The following is a 22,078-nucleotide window of genomic DNA, read 5'->3' as shown; positions in this document are numbered from 1 at the left end:
GAAGAGGGAAAAGGGAAAAGGGAAAAAAGAAAAGGGAAAAAGGAAAAGGGAAAAGGAAAAAGGGAAAAGGAAAAGGGAAAAGGGGCTGCACTTCCCAGCGGCCACCCGTCCTTACACGGCTTTCCAGAAACACAGCTCAACTCCCACCTCTCCTATAGAGAGAACTGTAAAAACAAATTAACAAACAAATAACTAAATAACTAACTAAATAAGAGGGATTCCAAAGTGGAATAATTATAAATAAATAAACAAACAAACAAACAAACAAATAAACAAACCAACAAACAAACAAACAAATAAAGAGGGAATCTGAAGTGGAATAATTGTTACTAACTAACTAACTAAGCAATTAAACAAATAACCAACCAAATAAATAAAAATAAATAAATAAGAGGGATTCTGAAGAGGAATAATTATGCCATCATAGAGTCTGCACTTCCTTTCTGTATTGGAGATCTTTTTCATCAATGCCTTTAACGAAAGAGAATCAGCTTCTAGAGTCTAACACTAAACCCTTTATTTTCAAAAGCTGTCTGCTGGTTTCAAAGACCTTCCATTAAAAAAAAAAAAAAAAAAAGATTAAAAAAGAGAGAGAGAAAAAAAAGCTTTTTTAAGATGTGTCACGTTCAGAGCACACAGGACAGAATGCCACTTCTTTAGACTCCACCTCTCTCTGGTTTGCCTACAGAAACAAAACAAAATTTACAGTGGGTACTGGCCAAAATTCCCCTTTTTCCTTCAGCAGTGAGGTCTTACCCAGGTGGTAGGACCTTCCCCATGTTATAGAGACATACACAGACTCGTTTCCACAGAAATGTCATCATTCCAACGACACTGAAAGCTACATCCACTACATCCTCTGTGCATCGGTGGTTTCACAAAACACATACTGCCCCCTTTATATTCCAAGTGGCCTTCCTGATGCACAAGTTCAAACCCCAGCTATCATCTATCATCTTAATTCTTCTGGGACAAATAAAGTATGATGCAACAGACCATATGTGGATATTTCAGCAGGGCTCTTTGGAGTCATGTCCTGTCTACCCAATGTGATCCATGGTTATTTTATTTTCATATATTCAGAATAATACATGACAAACCCTCATCCTAAATAAAAACAGACACTGGAGCTGGGGTTTTCCTATGTGACTTGGGCCATTTATATGCCCTGAGGTGGCTTAGGCATCTGTAGAGGAATTTATTTCAGACACAGCATGGGATCTCTAGGACACTCATTGCAGCTTGTAGATATGCACAATATTCCAGAAAGTAAACTGGCCACAGGCATGTGCTTTAGCACCTGAAATGTCCCCTAAAGGTGTGTGAAAATCAGGGGTATGATGTATCCCTATCCCCCAGGATGATGGATTCCAGTTACCTTTACTGTCAAAGGACTGTGTTAGGCAGTACGAGAGGAAAATCACCTACACTTTAAAAATGCTCAAGCACTCATTCTCTGAAAATCAGATCCCTCTGAGATCAGACACACAAAGGACAGACCTATCTCTGTGTCTATAAATTCAAGGATGCTGACCTCTGGAATACAAAATAGCAAGACTATCAACCAGACAATACTAAAATATTCTGTTTTTTAACCAGCCACAGTAGGGGCAATATTTTTAAAATACTGCCTTAAGTAGAACTAACTAATTAGGTAGAATTTGTATGATGGAAAAATTAAAAGTTGAAGTATTATTTAAAGTTACACAAGCATGTAGATGACTAAAACTAAGCAGAGTCATGACATTTAATAAAGCAGTGTGGGTCTTTTATCAATTTCATTGTGCTCAGTGCTGTGGAGACTCAGTCCCTGGTGTTAAAAACCCTGCTCTATTTATTAGACTCATTTATTGAGTTTAGTCATCATTTGGTCAGGTTTATAAAACAAGGAGGTATGTGTACAGCAGTATTTACTAACTGGATTACTGGCTGGACTTGGTGATTTTACAGGTCTTTTCAACTTCCATGATTTTCTTGTCTTTCGTTTAGGTTTTGAGCACGAAGAAAGTCACCCTAAGTTCCTGGTGGTCTGCCAGATCTGGCCAGGAAACCTCTGGAGCAGAAAACACGCACAGCACACCGGTGACACCGAGCGCGGGCTCCTCTCTTCTCAGCCGAGCAGAGGTGTTCCACCAAAACACAGAAAGGGCGGCCAGGCTCCGTTTGGGAGCTGCTGTCCTTCCTCCCACCGCGTTTAACCCCCACATCCCCACACGGAGCCTGTGCCCCAAACGCTGGAAAAGGGAATGGGCGAGCTCAGCTTTGCAGGGGGAGGAAGGAAAGGAGTGGGAGGGGAGGGATGGCGGGTGGGGGAATGTGAGGGGAAGGGGGCGAGTGTGAGAGGTGGGTGTGTGTGTGTCTGTCTGAGGAGAAGGGGAGAGCGGGTGTGTGTCTGTGTGTCTGTCTGAGGGGAAGGGGAGAGCGGGTGTGTGTCTGTGTGTCTATCTGTGTGTTTCTCTCTGAGGGGAAAGGCGGGGGGGGGGCGGCTGTTGGTGCCGCGGCCGGTCCCGGACAGATCCAGATTCCCGCCCGGCGCTGGGAAGGGCCGGTGGAGCGGGCAGGGCAGGGCCGTTCCGGACAGGGCGGAGTCCAACAGGGCCGAGTCCAGCAGGGCCGTTCCGGACAGGGCCGCGCAGGGCCGGGCCGAGCCGGACAGGGCCGAGCTGGGCAGGGCAGGCAGGGCAGGGCGGTTCCAGCGCGGGTCCCGCCCCCTCTCTCCGGCGGGAAGCGGAAGCGGCGCGGCCTGGCGCGGTGGCGGAAGCCGCTCCGCCTTTCCGGAGCGCGGCGTGCTCGGAGCCATGAGCGTCCCGGCCTTCATCGACATCACCGAGGAGGATCAGGTCAGCGCCCCGGGAGCGATCGGCCCTGGGCAGGGTGGGCTGGGCCGGGCCGTGTCGGGGGCCGCAGCCGGGCCGGACCTGCCGCGCCGTGAGCGCTCCGCGAACTCATCTGGGCTGTTCGCCACTGAGACCGAGCAGACGAGTAGAGAAACTTGAACATAATGGCTGAAAGATAACCTGGCAAACTGTGTTTGCAGTTCCCTCTTCAATGTCCCGCCTCTTCGGCACTTCGTTTTCATCGCTCGTCAGCCCTGCTTTTTATTTAGGAGAAGAAAACGGGTTCACATATGAGCATTACTTGGGTTTTGTGGAATTCTCGGTGCTGCAGGCACGGGAAGTGGGAATTCTGTCTTTAAACTGCTGCTTTGTTGTACCTTTGGATTTGGGGGCTGCTTGTTCCCAGTCGTTGGAGTATGTATGTGCACATACATGTGTATATATATATGTGTAATGTGTGTGTATATGCACTGGAAATCTGCAAGAAATGCACACATGGTTACCAGCCTTCAGCCCAGTTGTTACTTGCCATAATGCCTAGTACAGCCCCATGAAACATCCTCAGTACAGCAGTTTGTCCCAGGGCATTTAACTTCGTCTGGTTCCAAAGTTACTTGACACTGAACGAGGTGTAAGTGCCACAGCAGCCTCCTGGTTAGAAGTGCCCTGTGCCAAAAGTTGGCCTCAGATTGTTTCTGAAGGGTTATGGTTCTGCTGGTGAAGCCCTGAATTATAATGAATAGGCCTGTTGCTGAAGGAAAGGTGTTTTTCTTGGTGTAGGTTTAAGTCCTAACAGTGTAAGGCAGCTCTTGACGTTGAAAGTTGAATGGGGTTTTGGGCAGCCTGGTTTAGTGGAACGTTTCCTGGCCATGGCAGAGGTGGAATGAGATGATCTTTAAAGTTCCTTCCAACCCAAGCCATTCTATAATTAGATTAGAAACTGTTGTCATGAAGTTATGAAGGCAAAGTTCTGCCCTTTCTTTTTTTTATACCTTTTTATTTTCTGGTGAAGAAGCAATTAAATGGTTTTAACATTTGTCTGAAGTTTGCAGAGGGAATAAAAGAGTAAAAATGCATTAAAAAGTGTCTTTGTCAAAAAAACTTATGAGGCCTGCAGTGCAGTACACCGGTTGTGAGTGACATATTGACACTGTGAGAAAGCCCAGCAGCTCTGTGACCTGTTCAGTCCCTGGCAAAACAACAGATACAGCACCTGGCTGAGCAAAAATCTGTAAGAAATTACTTGGACTTTGTTATTCACAAAACAACTGTTCTGTTTTGTGTGCGTTGTCTTTCTCTTTTTTAAGGCTGCAGAACTGCGAGCTTACCTGAAATCTAAAGGAGCAGAAATCTCTGAAGAAAACGCTGAAGGTGGACTTCATGTGGATTTGGCACAGATTATTGAAGTGTGTGATGTGTGCCTAAAAGAGGATGACAAAGGTTTGCATCTCTAAATCTTGTTGGTTTAGCTAAATTTATCACCACTGGTGCTTTCAAACAGTAACAGTTCACAGAATTTAGAAATGTGTAGCATAAAACTGGACGTGCATATTTCCATTATTACCATGGAATATTTGCATGTAGTCTGCCCCTCCTTTCTCCAGACATTCAGCACTCTTTGAAGAAGTCAGAAGCTGAACTAGACTCTGCTTGTAATGAGGGCGTAGAGACTTGTATGTAAAATAGAGTTTTTGATGCTCAGGTGTCATTTTGGGGAATAGATGATGTTTTCTGTATGTAATGAGTTCTGTTCTTTGCCTTTGCTTGACAATTGGGCAGACTGAAAAGAAAACACAAAGCTGGTGTGGTTCTGTTTGGAAAGGATGGAATACCACGCTTAAAACAGGAGCTGGGGCGCGTTTGTAATACGCTTCACTGTTCTGGGGGGCATTTTCCTTGTGGTCTGGGTACCCCTTGTGCTCCTGATGAAATGTTTTACTGTGCTTGAGCACTAGGTGTTACTGTTCTCACTGTAGAACAGTGGGCAGTTTCCACTGTGAGGAACTTGGTGTTCCTCTGATTCCTCCTGCGTGTAAACAGAGAATTCAGAGCAAGTGTGGTATCGAATACCACGTTCTGTGTTGACCTTAGCGGGGTACTTCTTGTCTTACATGGAAGTGTGTTTGTTGGTGTAAGCCCACCTGGGCCAAGTCTCTGTACATTCTGATGAATATCCAGGTTGGTATCTTGGCATTTTCCTCCTTTTACAATTCTTGCTTGCACAAACTGGTAATTCATATCAAAAGTGTGAATTACTATCATCAAAACTATGTCCAGCACAAGGTAGTGACTGATTACTACTTGCAGTTTCAAACAGCTGTGTGTTTTGGTTTATGCAGATGTGGAGAGTGTGATGAACAGTGTTGTCTCTCTGCTTCTTATCCTGGAACCTGACAAGCAAGAAGCACTGATTGAAAACCTGTGTGAGAAGTTAGTAAAATTTCGGGAAGGAGAGCGCCCATCTCTTAGACTGCAGCTGTAAGTATTGTTCAGGGCAAAGTAATTGTGCCTCTGAGGAGGAAGGATTATCTTGGATGTATGTCTTTAAATCAAAGTGTGGGGTGTTGCAGGAAGCCCTCCTCTTTATCTTCTTTTCGCTGTCATTAAAATAAAAGTACCAATTTTTTTTTCCTTTGGTATTACGAAATAAAATCAATATGCATAGTGTTCAACTTTGCTGAAAATGATTACAAAACTGGAAACTGTTACAGTTCATGGATGTAAGGCACTACCAGATGCTTTGTATGAGCATGTGTCTTAAAAGAACATTTACATGCACTCCAGTAATGTTTTTTGAAACCTCTGTAACTGCATTGTTGGTTGTTTGTGGTTTAGCCTGAGCAATCTCTTCCATGGCATGGACAAGAACACTCCTGTGAGGTACACAGTGTACTGCAGCCTTCTGAAAGTGGCCTCATCCTGTGGTGCCATCCAGTACATCCCAACTGAACTAGATCAGGTAACTAAGTGACCCTTCAAGTTGTGGCCTTTGTATGAGCTGTGTTGCACCTAAATATTTCTCAGAGCTGATACAGACTGTCTCTTACAAATTGCCAGAGCCTAAAGAAATTGCCATGAGGTGCAACACCTCCCATGAAGGAAGGCTGAGAGCATTGGGATTGTTCAGCCTGGAGAAGAGAAGGCTCCAGGATGCCCTTATTGCCGTACTTTAAAAGGGGCTCATTAAAGAGGGAGAGCGACTTCTGACATGGGCAAATAGTGATAGGACAAGGGAGCATGAGAATCAGAAGATCTAAAAGAGAAATCTCTGTGCAAGATATTTTTAATCCTTTTCTGCTTGGGAGAAAATGAGAAGTATTTGTAGTGCTATTTTCATCTTCTCCTGAATGCTTCTTTTTCACTCGTGTTCTACCTAGGTCCGAAAATGGATTTCTGACTGGAATCTGGCCACAGAGAAAAAGCACACTCTCCTGAGACTGCTCTATGATGTCCTAGTAGACTGCAAGAAAAGGTATAAAAGACAAGTCATAGGTACTAGATAACTCTGTATTTTGATGTACTATAGGTGATCTGTAGGGAAAGTATTTCTCACAGGACTTGTAAAATTAACCAGTACCAATAATTCAATCCAAATACACTTCTGGGTTTTTAAAAATATTTTTAAGCACTCTTGTATTTAACTAGTGTTCCCAAAAATATTAAAGTTAGTAGTGAATTAGCTGCAAACCACAGACTCGCAAAATAACACTATTCCTTTCTATAAATAATCATATTAGTGCAATGTAGCATTATGCCAAGTTTATTATTTAATTGCCTTTTTGACATTTTATTGCATGGTACTGCTATCTTTTACTTAGTGATGTGGGAAGGCTTATCAGTCATGGTTAACAGAATCAGTCTTTTTATGTAAACACTACCTTCAGGATGGAGCTTTCCTACCTTCAGGATGGAGCTTTCCTCTAGTGACTGAAATTAATGTCCACAGAATACCTGCTTGGCCATTTGAATTATTATTATCATGGATCATAAGAAGCATCTTTGATCTAACAGACTTGGCAGACCACTGTGTTCTGGCATGTAGAGTAATCCAGTGATTATGGTAAATTAATGCAGGTCTGAACTGAGAGCTCTCATCGTTTATCTTACAGAATGATGCACTGGACTGACTGCCCTGGCAGGGCTGCAGAGATGGGCTGCTGTCCAGTGGTTCAGGGTGTAGTTCCACAACAACCCAAACCTATTTAACCTGTCCCTGCAGTTTGGGATGGGGATGCAGGGGGTGTGTGCTGCTTCCCCCTGCCCATCCACTCTGTTTCCTGAGTTACTTTTTCGAGGTTTTTTTTATTTTCATAGTGTGGCAGCATCAGGCCCCCTCCACTGCTGACTCATGGTGGTAGCAGAACTGCACTTGCATTTTCACCATTTGCATAACCTTGCACTGCTGCAAAAGGAAGTTGGGTCCTGTACCCTGTGTTCCTGTCCCCTCCAGCTGCCAGTCCCTGTGTGTGTTTGTGCTGCTTGGGCATTTGTATGACTGCACAGGGCGTTGGACTGGGGACATGACCTTACTAGGGGTTTAAAAAGGCAAGTGTGAAGCTGCCACAGGTGGAGAAGAGTTCCTTCTGTCAGGACAGTTGGCTTATTCTCCCCTGCTGGAAATGCTGCATCAGCATAGCATAATCATTTCTAACTAACCTCAATTTAGGGATGATTAAGCCTCATGGAGTAGTTGCTCTGTGAGCTACATTACTGGGAATTCCTGTTTGTAACACTCAAATGCTTTTGCATCGATAGTTCTGTATGGCAGATTTCAGATTGTCAAAATGAATTCAGAAATGTTAGTCACAGATCTTTTCCATGGCTTACTGCTTACTTTGTTTCAGAAATACTACCCTGATAGCATTCCTACTCTTCCTCGCTTCCCATCCTGTTGATTTATTGTGAAATTGTAACTAGTTTCATTCCCAAACTTAATAACCAGTTATTTTTAGCTAGTCTTGCTATCAAATAAATGGATTAAACTTCTAGTTTTTGTTTCCACTGCTACTGCAACCTTGCTACCAAATGGTTTTTGCTTGCTAACCATAGATGATTTTCTAAGATAGCCAATGAAACCCTCTACAAACCCTGTAAGAGATGATTCCTGCACTCTGTGTCCTTACCATGGATTGCAGCAAGCTGTGCACTCAGCAGTGTTACAGAGCACTTGCACCTCTCTCCAGAAAAGAAAACAAGAAGTGACCCTGGCACCTTTGACCTGGTTCACTTTCCTGGATCATTGGGCAGTGTTTGCAATAGTATGGGAAACTCACAACAGCATTCCAGCTGTAGCACTCAGGAATGTTGCTCTATCTAGCAGTACGGGAAGATAAGTGGGAACTGAAAAATACATGATGAAAATCATACCTCTGTTACCATTGTTGATTTATATTCAAGGGCAAAGAACTAGATTGTTAAAGACAATTGAATTCTTTCACTTGCTTGATGTATGTTTTAGCTTTGCTCAGTGTGGCAGGAGAGATGGTTTTCTGTAGCTAATAGAGTTTCTCCCAGTGGATCAGTTGGTAGTTAACAGATTGGTAGCCCCTAAAAAGTAGGTGTGCAGAGGTTGTGTGGTGTCCCTTTTCCTGCAGTGACAATGAATGTTTGTTTTATCAAACCTTCTCCAGCCACCTTGATGCAGTTTAAAGCTGGTCTCTGTTGGCAGGATTCAGCAGCTTTGGCCCTGCCCAAATTCAAACAGGTCTGGCAAGTCTGGCTATTAATACCTGTAGCAAAAAGCCCAGCATGTCAGGCACCTGCAGAGCAATTGTTTCATCTAATTTTAGTCCAGTTTAATACCATGTAATGTAGAGGGACTCGATTCCAGCATCTCACTAAGTCTCCGAATGCTGCGCTGTGGTTTTTTTCATTCCTTTTATCTACCATCACTCTTAGGCTCTCACTGGCTTTTTGTCAAATTATGCATCTAGACTGGCAGGTAGAGCCAAGAGCACTTGTTCAGGCTGTTTTGCTAGAAAAACCGTTCACATTTGCACCTTATGTGAGACACATTTAACAGCAAGCTGTGGTAAAATAAGTGATCCGTATTAGTGCTTGAAACAGCCTAATTTACAGTAGTAATCTGAATAGAATGTAAGATTAAAGGCCTGCCATATTTGCTGAGGTGCACAAGAATTCAGCATGCAAAGTTTGGGAATAATTGCCTTGTAGCATTCTGTTGTTTCCTAGAAATACAAGTGAAAAATTCCACTCCTTCCTTACTTAAAAATAAAATGAAAAGAAGGCAGGGAATTGAAAATACTGTTTGAAATTAGTTAAGTTCAATTTTTGCTGCTAAGGGAAATATTAGGAGTGCCAGAAAACTGTAACACAGCTCTGAAGTGCGCAATAACAATTGCTGAAAAGCTTTTATTAAATAAGGAGTTGTGTTTTCTTAGGTTGAATAGCACATGAGCTGATCCTCTTTGATTGAACATGTATATGTTGCCATTCCTGTATTAAAGTGCTCCTTTGTCTCCTAGAACATACAGTTTTGGTAAGATCTCACCAGTGCTAAAATCAAAGTCAGTCACAGACTGATTTACGTGCAAATGCTTCTCTCATATATAAAGCTGCCTGAATTTCATTTTTTTTTCACTGATACAGAGCTGTCAGTTCATCTATGTCAGTATTGGTTACCAAGGCAAAACATAAACTGATCTCTTTCATGCTGGAGTTTCAAAACGTGTTTCATTAAAGCTTATATCCCTAAACATGGTCTGGAATGCTGTGATCTACAGAAAATGCCCCTGCCTGGGGACAAATGTACATCCAGATTATATATGATATTGGGTGTTGTCCATGATACCTTAATATTTGTGCTGCACAACAGTCAGCTCTGGTAAATTCTCTGAAAACAAACTTCACCATACAGAGTGGCTGTTGAACAGTGGTATGGTGAGATTTCAAATCAATACCTGTAAAAAGACAGTGTTATTTGTACTACAGAATCCAAAATCTTAAACCTCTGTCCCAGCACAGAACATGCTGGTTTGTTCTTCCCTGTGCACTTTATGCCATTGGCCTAAGTCATTAATGCAGATTGAAACTTCATTCTCACAGTGTTTTATGTTAAGGAAAATTGTGTGGGCTTTTAGACCACGTGGGATAATTTATTGTAAATACTGCAACAGGAATCAGTGGTTGCTGGCCTTGTTGGTGGTAAAACTGTTAAATGAAAATAAATCAGAATCTGTTAAAATGACACAATAACCATGTGAGAGCTGATTTGCAGTAGTATTGATGTTGTTTACAAGATAATCTGGGTAGATGAGGCTGCAGGTTTGCTCAGCTTTCTGAGAAGGAGTTGTTTGTCCAAAAGCTGTCTGTCAGAGCAGTGCTGGAAGCTGTTCACTTCCAGCAGCCTCAGCCAGTCTCATTGCTGGCTGTGTCATTTCATCAATAAAATGAGCAGCTTTCACTTGGAATACTTGAAGAGAGAATCTGTGAGAGAAGAGAGCAGCTTTTATGCAGTCATTTTCCTGACCATAAATATTCTTTAAGAGATGCCATTTTACATTTGAAATAAACTTTGCAGCACTACTTATTGTGCGATGATTAAATCCAGATGTGCATAAGAGGAGCATTCTAGTGAACCATATAAAACTGTTCCTAGCTCAGAAAGCTTTTTCCATAACCAGCAGGTAATTTATCAGTTCAAGAGAATGAAATGAAGGGTGAAGATAAACATTTTGTAGAACAAGAATTGAAAGAATACATCCAGGTCATTTGTTCTCTCCACTAAAATTAAAATGGATGATCTACGTCTTTTTCAAGTGTAATTTAATTTGACCTGTAACATCATAATGGAATTATTTAAATATTTGAGTGTCTTGTTTGAACTATTTTTTCAGCAATCCTGAGGTAACTTTATTTTTTTCCTGCAGTGACACTGCAGCAAAAGTAATGGTGGAGTTATTGGGAAGTTACACAGAGGACAATGCTTCCCAGGCTAGAGTTGATGCTCACAGGTAATACTGACTTCCCAGTTTCCTTAAAAAAGTGACTTTTCCTCAATTGCCAAATTATTTTGATCCCCTTATTAAGAGTATTGAATGGCCTGGCAGACCAAGTGTTGCTGCCTCTGTCAAGAGTTTGTCTCTGCAGTCTGCAGTAGGTCTGGTTGTTTGTAGACACAGCCAGGTTTATTCCAGCGTGCAAGTGCTCAGGAGTGTTCCTGGTCGCTGCTGGGAGAGATCAGCCTTGGGTGAGGACTTCTTTACATCAGCTGTGCACTCAAAATCTGTACTGGAATCCTTTATTTTAGATTGTTTTACTTTTTGCCTGTTTTATTACCTGACCGTGAGCATTCTTTTCAAATAGCACTTTCTCTTGAAAAAACATTGTTGCTGTCTTCTCTGTGAGCAAGTGCAGAAGATGAGAACTGCACAGAAATAAGCTTACCTGTTGAAGAAGCTGGGACTAAATTAATTCATAACAGTGCATTTTCCCCACTGGCCAAGATGAATAAATGCCTGTGTTTTGATGTTCTAACTATGATGATTTTTCTTAGGAATTAGTTCTTTTAAGTTTTGCCAGAAGTGCACTACCAGTAGTTCTCAAGGGAGTTGTTTATATTTAACCATGGAGGAAAATCATGGTGACTCCTTTGGAAAATTACTGTCTGTGTATAAGTGGGAACTTCACTGGCTACCCTAGAGCAACCTGTAGTGTGTTCCCTCTGAGAGAACTTGTGTGTCCAGGGCTGTGTCCCTGCATAACTGTTTTGTGTCACATATTCAAGTGTAGTTAAATCTTCCAAAACAACTTAATTCAATGAAATTTTAGGAGCACAGTAAAAATACCTCTAGGAACAAAGGCTGTGCTGGAAATAAATGCATAGATGGAAACTGTAGGGTGATCTGTGGTTTGACCACCTGCACATTTCATTTGTGATACTGGACAAATCACTTAATGCTTCCTGTTCCTTGGTTTTTCCATCTGTAAAAAGAAGTTTAAAATTGGAATGTGACATATGTTACTTCTAATAATAATTGAAAACCCTTGTGTGTTTCCTAGAAAGCAAGGAACAGCAAATTGAGTTGCTCTTAGTCATAAAGATGTGTCTTGCGTTGAAAGTAAGCATTTTCCTTTTCTCATCAGATGTATTGTACGAGCATTGAAGGATCCAAATACCTTTCTCTTTGATCATCTTCTTGCCTTAAAACCAGTCAAGTTTTTGGAAGGAGAACTTATTCATGATGTAAGTAACTTTGTTTTTAGTGAGATGATTGGATAGCAGTAGACTGCTTTGTTCTAATGTGTCTTTTAAAATCCATTAGAATAGATATCTGTGTCAGTAATCCTGAGCTGCAATGTGGTGTTTCTTTTACAGTCTTTAAAATTAAAATTGGGTGTGAAACCTTTCCCCTTCAAAGTTTCGGGAACTCAGTTACATGTCCTGCCCCCACATGAGTCTAGCAAATCTTAAGCCTGGGGAAAGGAAGTAAGCTCAGCACAGACTGCCCACATCTATTGACAGATGGAATTTCAGCTCTTAGCAGCTTGTTTTTGTTCAATACCCATAGTTTCTATTTGTATCTGTCCAACCTGCAAACAGGGAAACCAAGATAATATTTAAACTGTTCTCATGTTTGTTTTCCATCTTCTAGCTTTTGACAATTTTTGTAAGTGCTAAACTAGCATCCTATGTCAAATTTTATCAGAACAACAAAGACTTCATTGACTCCCTGGGTAAGTTTTCAGATATTACATTTCTGACTATTTACGTGGTTTAGGATATGGAAGCCACAGAGTAATTCAGTTTGAATCCATGTGTTGAAGCAAGGGAATTTCATAACAGTTCAGTTTGTAGATGATAACCTCTTGTAGATTGTGAATGGGCCATCTAACTGTGGTTTGTTATTTGAAAACAAGCTGGTTTATGGCTTTGGAAGAGAACTGGGGTTTACCCACTGGTTTTTTCTCTTGGAGCTTCCCTCCTGAAAGGTTTAACACATTCATACTCTAGGCTAGGCCAGAGATCACACCCGAGGAAACCACCAGCTTGTATAAATCTCCTATTTTTTTTTTAAATGATGAATAACTTTGTAACAGCAAATACTTCTGCACAGTAAGATAAAGTGTGCAGATTGTGTGTGTGTGTGTGCTGATGCATTAGACCCAGCAAGCCACAGTCTGTCCCAGTTAATTTGTTTCATCACATGAAGCAATGTGATGGAATGTTAATGTCAGCACCCTCTTTATTTACACACTGTGGAAAAAAGGAGTAGTAATTAACACTTTGACACTCCCCCGTTGATGTGTAATTGACTGTTTCAAAGGAGCACTGGTTCATAAGCTATTGCATGCATTAAAATTACGTTTTTTATATTCCAGCTTTTTAGGACAGGGGTCAGTGACAATGCAGAAATTGCTCAATGATGCAGATTTTTTTATTACTGCATTAAGGTTTTGACATATTGGTAATGAATAAATGTTTCCATAAAAATACAATATATTTTTTTTTATAACTTTGATTTTCAAATGACACTTAAACACTGCCTTGGATGCATTTGAGGAGAGCCATAGTTTTGCTAAAACAGAGTTTAGTGCAGCTTTTTAACACATGCATTATTTTGTTTAATGGAGTGTGATACAATTCTTAGAATAATTGCCCTCAGAGCTTTAAAATGGTGGTACTTTGGATATTAAAATGATGGAAATACCAGTGGGATTTTTTGGTGGATAAAATTAGCAGCAAGTTTTTGGCAGCTTGTAAATGTGTGTATAGGATAAGTGTATCTTTAGTCGTGTGTATCTGAACATTATGCAGACATCTTATGCTTTTCTTTCTCAGGGGAAAGTGGGTTTGGGGCTTACCTTATAGGTACTTGTCCACAGAAGTGTTTGGTGAAATTACTATTACACCAACATTTGAATAAATTTATGGAAGATGAATTGCACATCTATATAACATTATCTGTATTATATTCAGTTATGGTTTATGTTGCCTTGCCTCCCAGTGCCTGTGCTTCCTTCCATGAATTCATTCAGTGTGTGAACTTTTAATATATCTAAGATTCATATAATCTTAGTAAAATCCTTAAATACCTGTGTAACTCTTTGGAAAGACATTCTTACTTCGACTTCTGCTGATTTCTCTGTGTTGTGCTCACAAACTCTCTCTGTCTTTGAGCAGTGGACAAGCAGAGATTTGGAGGCAGCACAGATGGAAATGCTGGGAACTGAATGGCTCAGCCATGGCTTTGAAAAACAAGGGCAGTTTGGTCTAGACAACAATGCAGTTGTTAGATGAGGCATTCAAAAATGATCTGTTCCCACAATGAGATTTTTAACCATGCTTTAGAGGTTATTTTTTTTTAATAACTTGCCCAAATACCTTTGCTAAAGCAAAGGCTGCTTAGAAAAGGATTCCAGTGGCAATAGAGCACGGGCTGTAGTTGTAACCTTTCCTGGACCAGGATCAGTTAGAAGTGGCCCAGGAAGGCTGTGCAGCATCCTACAGTCAGCATCAGTTTGTTACAATTTGTTTTTTATTAATGCTGACAACTTAGGCCAGCAGTAGCATTATCTGTGTCAACTGCATCGCCCTAACATGGCCACAGTTAATCTGGTATTATCTGCAGTCCTCTTCGCAAAGTTAATCAGCATCTCATTTGCATTTGTTAATTAGGGTTAATGTGTGCTAATTGATTTTTTGATGCTTGTAGAGTTCCATTAAACCCAGTTAGGTATCGTTGCTGGTGCTCCTCGTTCGTATGAATTATGGCAATCGCGTTTTTGTTGAATCGGTGCCAAATAGGGAACCTGCATCATAATTACAGCTAATTAACACAACATGATGTCCTGCACTAATGTGCTTCCCTGCTAGTGTATGGGTGTTATAAATTCCAAACTTACATATTTACTGAAGCTGTGGCAATGTTTATAATGTCATTCTAGGACAAAAAGATTGACACTCATTTTTAAGAAACTTCTGCTGGATCTTACTTGGTACCTCATGGACCTTGGGATTAAGAAATGCCTTGTTTCATCTCAGTGACTTAACTTGGTTGACCTAGATGTTTTTCCAGGAAAATGGTCTCTGATTTAGACATGCAATGCCATGGCTCAGTTCCTTGTGCTGGCATTTATGCAATCCTGTAAAAGATGTAACCTGAACTCAATATCCATTCTGCTGGTTTTGAGTAACACTTCTCTGAGCCACACTGGATGCTTACATGGGCCTCACAATGCCTTTTTTGCTGTGGACAAACAAATTCAGCAGCAAAATGCTTTCTTCTGGCATCACAGTGTTATGCTGTACAACCATCACTGTGACAGGTTTATTTTCCAGAAACTACAGGAGAATGAGTGGTGAGGCTGTAAGAAGGTTTTTGGCATCACCAGCCAAAAAATGGATTTTCCATTTTGTTGCATTGCAGTTCTTCTAGGTGATGCAACTGAAAAATTCACTTGCACTCTCACCACCTCAAATTTTGTTTAGATTTTTACTGCTCAAAAAGGAAAACTTTTGTAGATAATACATTTTTGATAAAAAACAACTGAGTCTTGATGAATTCATGATGAAACTTGCTATTTTAGCAAAAGACAAGGCAGATGGAGGATTTGATATTTTATCTCAAAAGAACTGTTGATAAGGAAAAGTAGAATATATTTCAATGTGAAATAAATTTTAAATGATTGAAAGCATATATAGCAAAAATAACACGAAAAGCAAATTATTTGTATGAATTAAAATTATTAATTAAACTATCACTTTTCCTCAGGCTTGTTGCATGAACACAATATGGCCAAGATGAGGCTCCTTACCTTCATGGGAATGGCTGTAGAGAATAAAGAAATCTCATTCGACACAATGCAGCAGGAACTCCAGATTGGGGCTGATGATGTAGAGGCATTTGTCATTGATGGTAAGAACTGTGGTTCTGCACACAGTGCTGATGAACAAGTCTTCTAAGCTAATGTTGAATATTAAGAACAATTTTAATTCCTGTGCTTTTTACAAGGTAAAGCTGCACAACTTCATGTTTAAAGACAGGCCCAACTGTTGTGTTTTAACCAGTGTTTTTCTTCTCAGTGACAAGAACTGTATCTCATGTAGTTCTTTACAGAACTAATAAATTGTTGGTAGGTTTAATTTGTCATCTGGTTTTGTTTGCTGTCATTAAAACAGGATGTGTTTGTAGGGGAGAGAAGTTCATAAAATCTGTACAGGATACTGCCTTAATAGATTGGCATCAAACAATAGGATTCATGCATGACCTTCGTCTTGTTACATCATTTTGTTTTTCTGCCTACTAGACCATTAAAACTAACAGCAAAACAGATTATGTGAACTGCTGTGTTCTTATGTTTGTATTGATCTCACTTGGAGCCATCTTTGTCCAGTTTAATACCTTTGCACTATCATGAAGATGTTGCTCAAAACAGCATTGGGTTTTTTTTTTTGCAGCTGTAAAGACAAAGATGGTGTACTGTAAAATAGATCAGACACAGAGAAAAGTCGTTGTCAGGTAAGACAATTCTTCACGGCATTTTGCAGAACTTCATGTGTTCTAATTATTTCACTTACATTTGTGGAATATTCGAACTGGAAGCACGGTATTGTTCCTATCAGTTGCTGGTAGTTAAATAGTTGCTATTTATCATAATTTTATTAAAGCTCACACTGAATGTGATTAGCTTATTTAATGAAAGAGTCCTACTTTCCAGGACATTTCATTTAATGACCTACTAGTGACAAGAATACTAATGACTGTTGTTGCTTTAAATATTTGGGAAGGCTACAGAATTCTCTTAACTGGTGAAGTGCAGCCCTTTCTAGAGAGAAAATCAGAATTTTCCTATCTGCTCGTGAGAGTAAAGTAATGCTACAGATGAAATGATTAGGTGAGTGTGACATCTCTAATCTCTCAATTTTGTTTTACTTCTGCAGTCACAGCACACATCGGACTTTTGGAAAGCAGCAGTGGCAGCAGTTGTATGACACTCTAAACACCTGGAAACAAAATTTGAATCAAGTGAAAAACAGTCTCCTCAGTCTCTCAGACACCTAAGAAATTTTTTGACCTAGTAATATTGCTATATATGGATTTTATTCAAAACTTTGACAATTTGTGAATGTTTCCCAAAAAATGTATGCAATTGGTTTAAAGAGGCTAAATATTCTAAATTGCCACACACACCAAAAAAAAAAAAAAAAGGCAATAAAACTAACATGGGAAAATGTCTTCTGTTGATTTTCTTATATAATCAGCAACAAGAAACTGGCAACATTGGTTATGCTTCTTCTGTTCATTTTACAGTATGGGGACCTTTCTTTGCAAGAGGTGTGGGGAGGAAGGGAGGGAGGTCAGAAAATGATCATGAAAGTATTTTTAAAGTAAGAAAAATTCCCTAGACCGAAGGGAGGAGAAATGTGACCCCGTAGAAGTGAAGCTTTAAAAGCAAAATCTGCTGCCTTGTCTCTGTAATCATACCTGAACCTTCAGTGTTGAAAGAGACTTCACTGATACAGAAGCTACAACAGATACATTTAAATAATTTGGTAGCAATGGTAAGCAGAAAAATCTGCTCTTCTGCCACTGCTGGATGTAGTTGTAAATGTTTGCAGAACGCACTGTATTCTGAAACAGTTGGAGGTGATTTTGCCTGAAAACTGAGTGAGCAGTCTGTCAGAGAGAATGAACTATTTCAGCCAAAACTCAGGAACAGGACAAGGGTACAGTTAAGTAATTATTTAATTTTACTAAACACATATAAAAACATTGACTTATGAAGTTTTTAACTTTGGGCAAAGCCAATAATAACTTGAATTGGATTGCAGAACCAGAACTAACATTAGGAGTAGGAATTGTATACATTTTTGAACATAAGAACTGTTAACATGTTACTTTAAAGATGAAACTACACATATATACCATACTCTGTAGGAATACCTCTACAAATCTTGGTTAGGTAAGTGTGATCTATCTATTCCTAAAAGAATCATTTTCTCCTGGCACTCATCTTCACTGGCCTTCTTCATATTTTCTCTTTCTTGCTGAATGAAGTCTCTCCAAATCCAGTAATTTCTCAATTCCTCCTATTTGGTTTTGTATAATGCAGTTCTGAAGAGAGCAGCTGTCCTCATCTTTGAGTGCTTTGTCACTTCTTGTTGGAGTGACAGTCATGTGAGAAGACTTCTGTTTGTTCTGGAAAGCAGCAAATCCTTCTTTAACCTGACAGAATACAAATGTTAGCAGTTGATAACTCAGTGAAATTCACGCACAAAGGTTCGGATTGTTGGATTTTGCTGAACATTAAGCAAGCAAGGAAGTTTTAACAGGAAAATCAAGCAGTTGGAAAAAACACATTTAATTTGAACTGTTTGCATTGTATTTAATTTGGGAAACTTGATAATGACAATTTATAAACCAAACCTTTACATAAGAGTTGGTACAAGAGTGTGATTTTAAAAATACAAGCTTGTATTAGAATGCAGATTAGCAAAATAAATAGCTTAATTAAAGAATTTAATGTTGCAATTAACATTTCTATTGCTATGCAAGCATTTGATTAACAAAACCCAAATTCATGAGGTTTATAGTGTTAACTCCCTCTCCACTGTATAGATTAAAAAGCCAACATCAGTAATGCAAGGTTGTCATAGGTTGGCTTTTTTATGTTAAAGATCTTTTTGCTCTTTTAATAGTTTTAATTACTCTTTGATGTATTACTGTTAGGTAATGATTGCTATCTATCCAAATCAAAGACAGATGGCAACACAGTAGGGAAACAGGTTTGTTGCCTGGTGAGCACAACCCTTGCATTTGAGTGATGAGTCGTCCCCTTGGAATCTGGGATTGTGTGGCTCTGGGGGGAGCAGCAGGCAGCAGCAGCCACCTGCCTTGAGCAGGGCATCTGCAAGGTGACCTCTCACACTGCTCCTGTGCTAGGGGAATGTTCTTGCAAGGATCACAAGGTAAGACCCTCTTCCTCTGCTCCATCTTTTTAAGTGCCCCAGCCAACTCTAAGGTACTATGTCTTTATCAAGCCAACCTTTATTTTAGCACGTTAATTTTGTGCTAAAGCTTACTTTCCCTAGCATACAAGCATTTCTTAAAGGCTGAAATATCAACAATAAAATTCATGCAAATTGTTCATTATTGCATTTGTAACAGTGTTGCTGCCATGCAGCTAAAGGTACTAGTACTTCAGGTCAGTAGTGACTGGCATCTCCCTTTCAGTCAGGAAATAACTCCTCCCTTTGAGCAGAAGTTCCAACCTGTTAATTCTCTTATGCTTCTCCCCAAGGATCACACTTCACTGCAAGCCACTAGTCAGAGTCTCTATGGAATAGCATGTGGGGCTGAACCTGTCCTGTACTGAAAAGTGCATGTTTAAACTGAGCTAGGAGTGCTTATCCATCCCTACTGTGGTACTTAAGCATGGACAGATTATGTTTAAAACAATTCTTAATATTTTTACTAACATTCTAAGTACACCTGTAGCAATTGTTTATAATTTTTATCCCTTTTCAGAGTGCTGTACTGTGGTTGGATGAAATTACCCTAACTGTAGAAGGCTTAAATCTGCTCTAGTTGCAATCATGTTAGTCAAAGCAAACAAAGCAGCAAGAGACCCTCAAGCCCATTTTTAATCTCCCAACAGCTTGTCTATATTGGTCATTAAAATGACAAAGTTGGGAGCAGAAGGTGTAAGAATGACACCAACCCAGAAAGGAGGGAGTGCTCTGCATTATTGCAGGCTGAGATTTCACAGATTAAGGATTTGGAAAATCTAAGATGAAACCAGCAAAGCACTGTTCTTGTCCATCTTTGCTTTTATTTAGTTGGCACAGCAGGAGCTTTAGTTTGGAGGTGACAGAGTAGACAGAACCACAACCAGATAATGAAATACAGCTTTACTTCAGCTGTAGGTTACATTTACATAGTGGAGTTCACTCAGCTGCTGGCTCCACCTCCAAGAAAAAGCAAGAGACGCACAGAAAATAGCACCACTGTTTGGTGAAAAATCCACCTCAGTGTCATTCACAAGGAGAGTCAGGCTAGGAAAGTGGAGCAATTTAAAACATCAGTCTTCAGAATTTCAGGGAATCAAAACCTGATGACATCAAAAACTTTGTCACCTGAAACCACTACACCTCATCCAGAGACAGCCCTACCTACCTGAGAAATACTTCTAGAACCTCTTCTAAAAAGGAAAGGTCAACTGCAGCTGTAAATTACTGCATTACTTTTGAATGATACATTCAGCTCAAATTCTAATAGAGTTAGAGCTGCTCAGGCTCCAGAGTCTAACACAGATCTGAAAATGCAGTGATGAGCCATTGAGAAACAACAGGTTTTTACATGTCTGTGTAATATGTTGCCCTACAAAATAATAAGATTAAATAGGTCATCACATAACTACAGTATCTGATAAATGGATAAGCTCTAATTCATAGATGTGCTAAAATTTTATTTTCATTGATTCTTTTAAATGACATGATCCTATCAAGTGATAGAGGAAACAATGTTTTTATACTTCTACACACTCCTATTTTCCTTTTTTTTTTTTTCCTTTAACTTCTGCTTTTACTGTAGGTGATGATTTTTATTAGGGTACACAATGGACTAGCCTCTTCCTCCCCTCCCAAACAGACTGGTCAGCATCTGTTTGATTCATATGCTGTGACTTTTTCCTGCTGCTTTCTATCAACCTTAATTGTGAAAAATGGTGTCTTGTTGCCCTTTTGATATTATTTCGGAGATTGACTCAGCCTTAAAGTATCCAGATGGGTACAGTTGTACAAATATCTGTGGAATTAGCTCACTGAGGTCTGGTCTGCAATATTTTTAATTGACTTACATGTTCTGTGGGAAAAGAAGAATCATAAAAAGCCTTTGCTGCAGCATTCCATTCTTCACTAGGCTCTCCCTGGGGCTCACGGTGGATACTAGAGGTATTCAAAGTGTTGGCAGCTCTGTTCAAACTGCTAGAACCTGATTGACAAAAAGGAAATGGTAACAATTGCAATTTAGTCTCCAGGCACTAGTTGTGAATAACTAAAATGGTTTACCTCTGATCTTAAAAAATCAAATATTTTTGGTTTAAACCCCTGCATCTTTGTTGTAGGCTTTTGCCCATCATTTTTTTCTTTCACATGCTTCATCTATTTTTTCTCTAAAGATGAGGTATGTTCCTACTTTGATTAAAAATGTTTTCTCTCATTTTCACATATTAAGTTAATGACAGAAAAGTGGTATTTTTTCAAACACTATTAAACTCACCATCTGAAAATGATACTAAAATGCATAATTAATGCCATTATAACATGGTATTTCAGAGTGACTTGTAATAAAAGAAGACATGAATACAAAGCTTTTCAGACAAACAAAAACCATTTTAAATAAGGAATCTTTCTGTTAATGGCTATATTTCATGTTTCAGGTGGTCAGGCAATAGCCATCCACCAAAAGGACGGATCCAAAGGTAGGAAAGGCAGGTGAGTAGATAAATCACAGCCAAGTATAAGCCTCCAGTCCTTCAGAGGCTTTATGCAGCACCAGTAGATTCTGTTAAAACCAGTATCAAATTCTTGCAAGGTGAAAATACAAGGGTGCTTCACAATTCCTCACAATGCAAACAGGAGCTGTTTTGTCACTACACAGATGCCTGTGGATTGACAGTAAAATCTTGCTTGGCTATGAAAATTCACGTTACCTCATGGTTATGTAACAGTTATTTCAGAATACTGGCATTTGCTCTTGGGAGGAAGAGGGAAATGGTTATGTGTTTGTTTTCTTTTTTAAGCATCTGCCAGGAAGATCTTTCACATTCCCACTTCATTGCTTCATTTACTGATGTGGAGTGTCTGCTCTCTGAGAACCAGAGTATAAATAGTAAATAGTATTGTGGTGAGGCAGTAGAAGGAATTCCCTCAGATAGGTTTGCTAAACCCTTTCACCAATTCTCTTCACTTCTAGATCTCCCACATGGCTAAATGGTCTGTGCTCCAGCCAGAAAAAAAAATAAAATTAAAATATAGGTCCAGTGTCCACATGGATTTCACTACAGGTTTGCCTGTGCAGTGATTGCAGGAGCCCTCCCAGGGAGGTTCTCCTCTCTCCCAGGGAGGTGCAGCATTCCAAGAGTGCAGCAGGCTCAAGGAGGGACCTATCTCAGTTTGGCAGCATGAGGCACATCTGGGACACAGACCAAGACCCTCACCATGAAGGTTTGCTGGATTTCAAGAGGTCTGGTCACTAGGCAACTCAACTGAGGGACTG

The 22,078-nt window shown here is 40.0% G+C and overlaps 2 protein-coding genes across 2 annotated transcripts in view; one reads left to right on the top strand and one right to left on the bottom strand.

Moving 5' to 3' along the window:
• Positions 1 to 2,733: 2,733 nt before the first annotated feature.
• Positions 2,734 to 17,035, top strand: EIF3M (eukaryotic translation initiation factor 3 subunit M). The gene is made up of 11 exons (XM_033062378.2): positions 2,734 to 2,840; positions 4,145 to 4,277; positions 5,177 to 5,315; positions 5,673 to 5,796; positions 6,215 to 6,309; positions 10,727 to 10,810; positions 11,943 to 12,042; positions 12,452 to 12,533; positions 15,572 to 15,715; positions 16,258 to 16,318; positions 16,741 to 17,035. The coding sequence occupies exons 1-11, from the start codon at positions 2,799 to 2,801 to the stop codon at positions 16,859 to 16,861; spliced, it is 1,125 nt and encodes a 374-aa protein (XP_032918269.1). The 5' UTR covers positions 2,734 to 2,798; the 3' UTR covers positions 16,862 to 17,035.
• The window catches only part of CCDC73 (coiled-coil domain containing 73), a 92,799-nt gene continuing 87,645 nt past the window's right edge, over positions 16,925 to 22,078 (bottom strand). Inside the window, exons 20-21 of the mRNA XM_033062377.1 lie at positions 20,658 to 20,791; positions 16,925 to 18,025 (exon numbers count right to left, since the gene is read on the bottom strand). Of these exons, the coding sequence (XP_032918268.1) occupies positions 17,816 to 18,025; positions 20,658 to 20,791 (344 nt within the window). The 3' untranslated portion in view covers positions 16,925 to 17,815. The remainder of the gene's footprint in view (positions 18,026 to 20,657; positions 20,792 to 22,078) is intronic.

The sequence above is a fragment of the Catharus ustulatus genome, chromosome 6 (assembly GCF_009819885.2).
Source record: "Catharus ustulatus isolate bCatUst1 chromosome 6, bCatUst1.pri.v2, whole genome shotgun sequence".
NCBI classification, from domain to species: Eukaryota; Metazoa; Chordata; class Aves; order Passeriformes; family Turdidae; genus Catharus; species Catharus ustulatus.
The sequence above is the reverse complement of the archived record's forward strand: the minus strand, read 5'-3'. Positions and strand labels throughout refer to the sequence as shown.

Coding starts and splice junctions, on each gene's coding strand:
- EIF3M (XM_033062378.2), top strand. CDS start 2,799: ATGAGCGTCCCGGCCTTCATCGACATCACCGAGGAGGATCAG. Junction 6,310..10,726: donor CTAGTAGACTGCAAGAAAAG/GTATAAAAGACA, acceptor TTTTTCCTGCAG/TGACACTGCAGCAAAAGTAA. Junction 10,811..11,942: donor GCTAGAGTTGATGCTCACAG/GTAATACTGACT, acceptor TTTTCTCATCAG/ATGTATTGTACGAGCATTGA.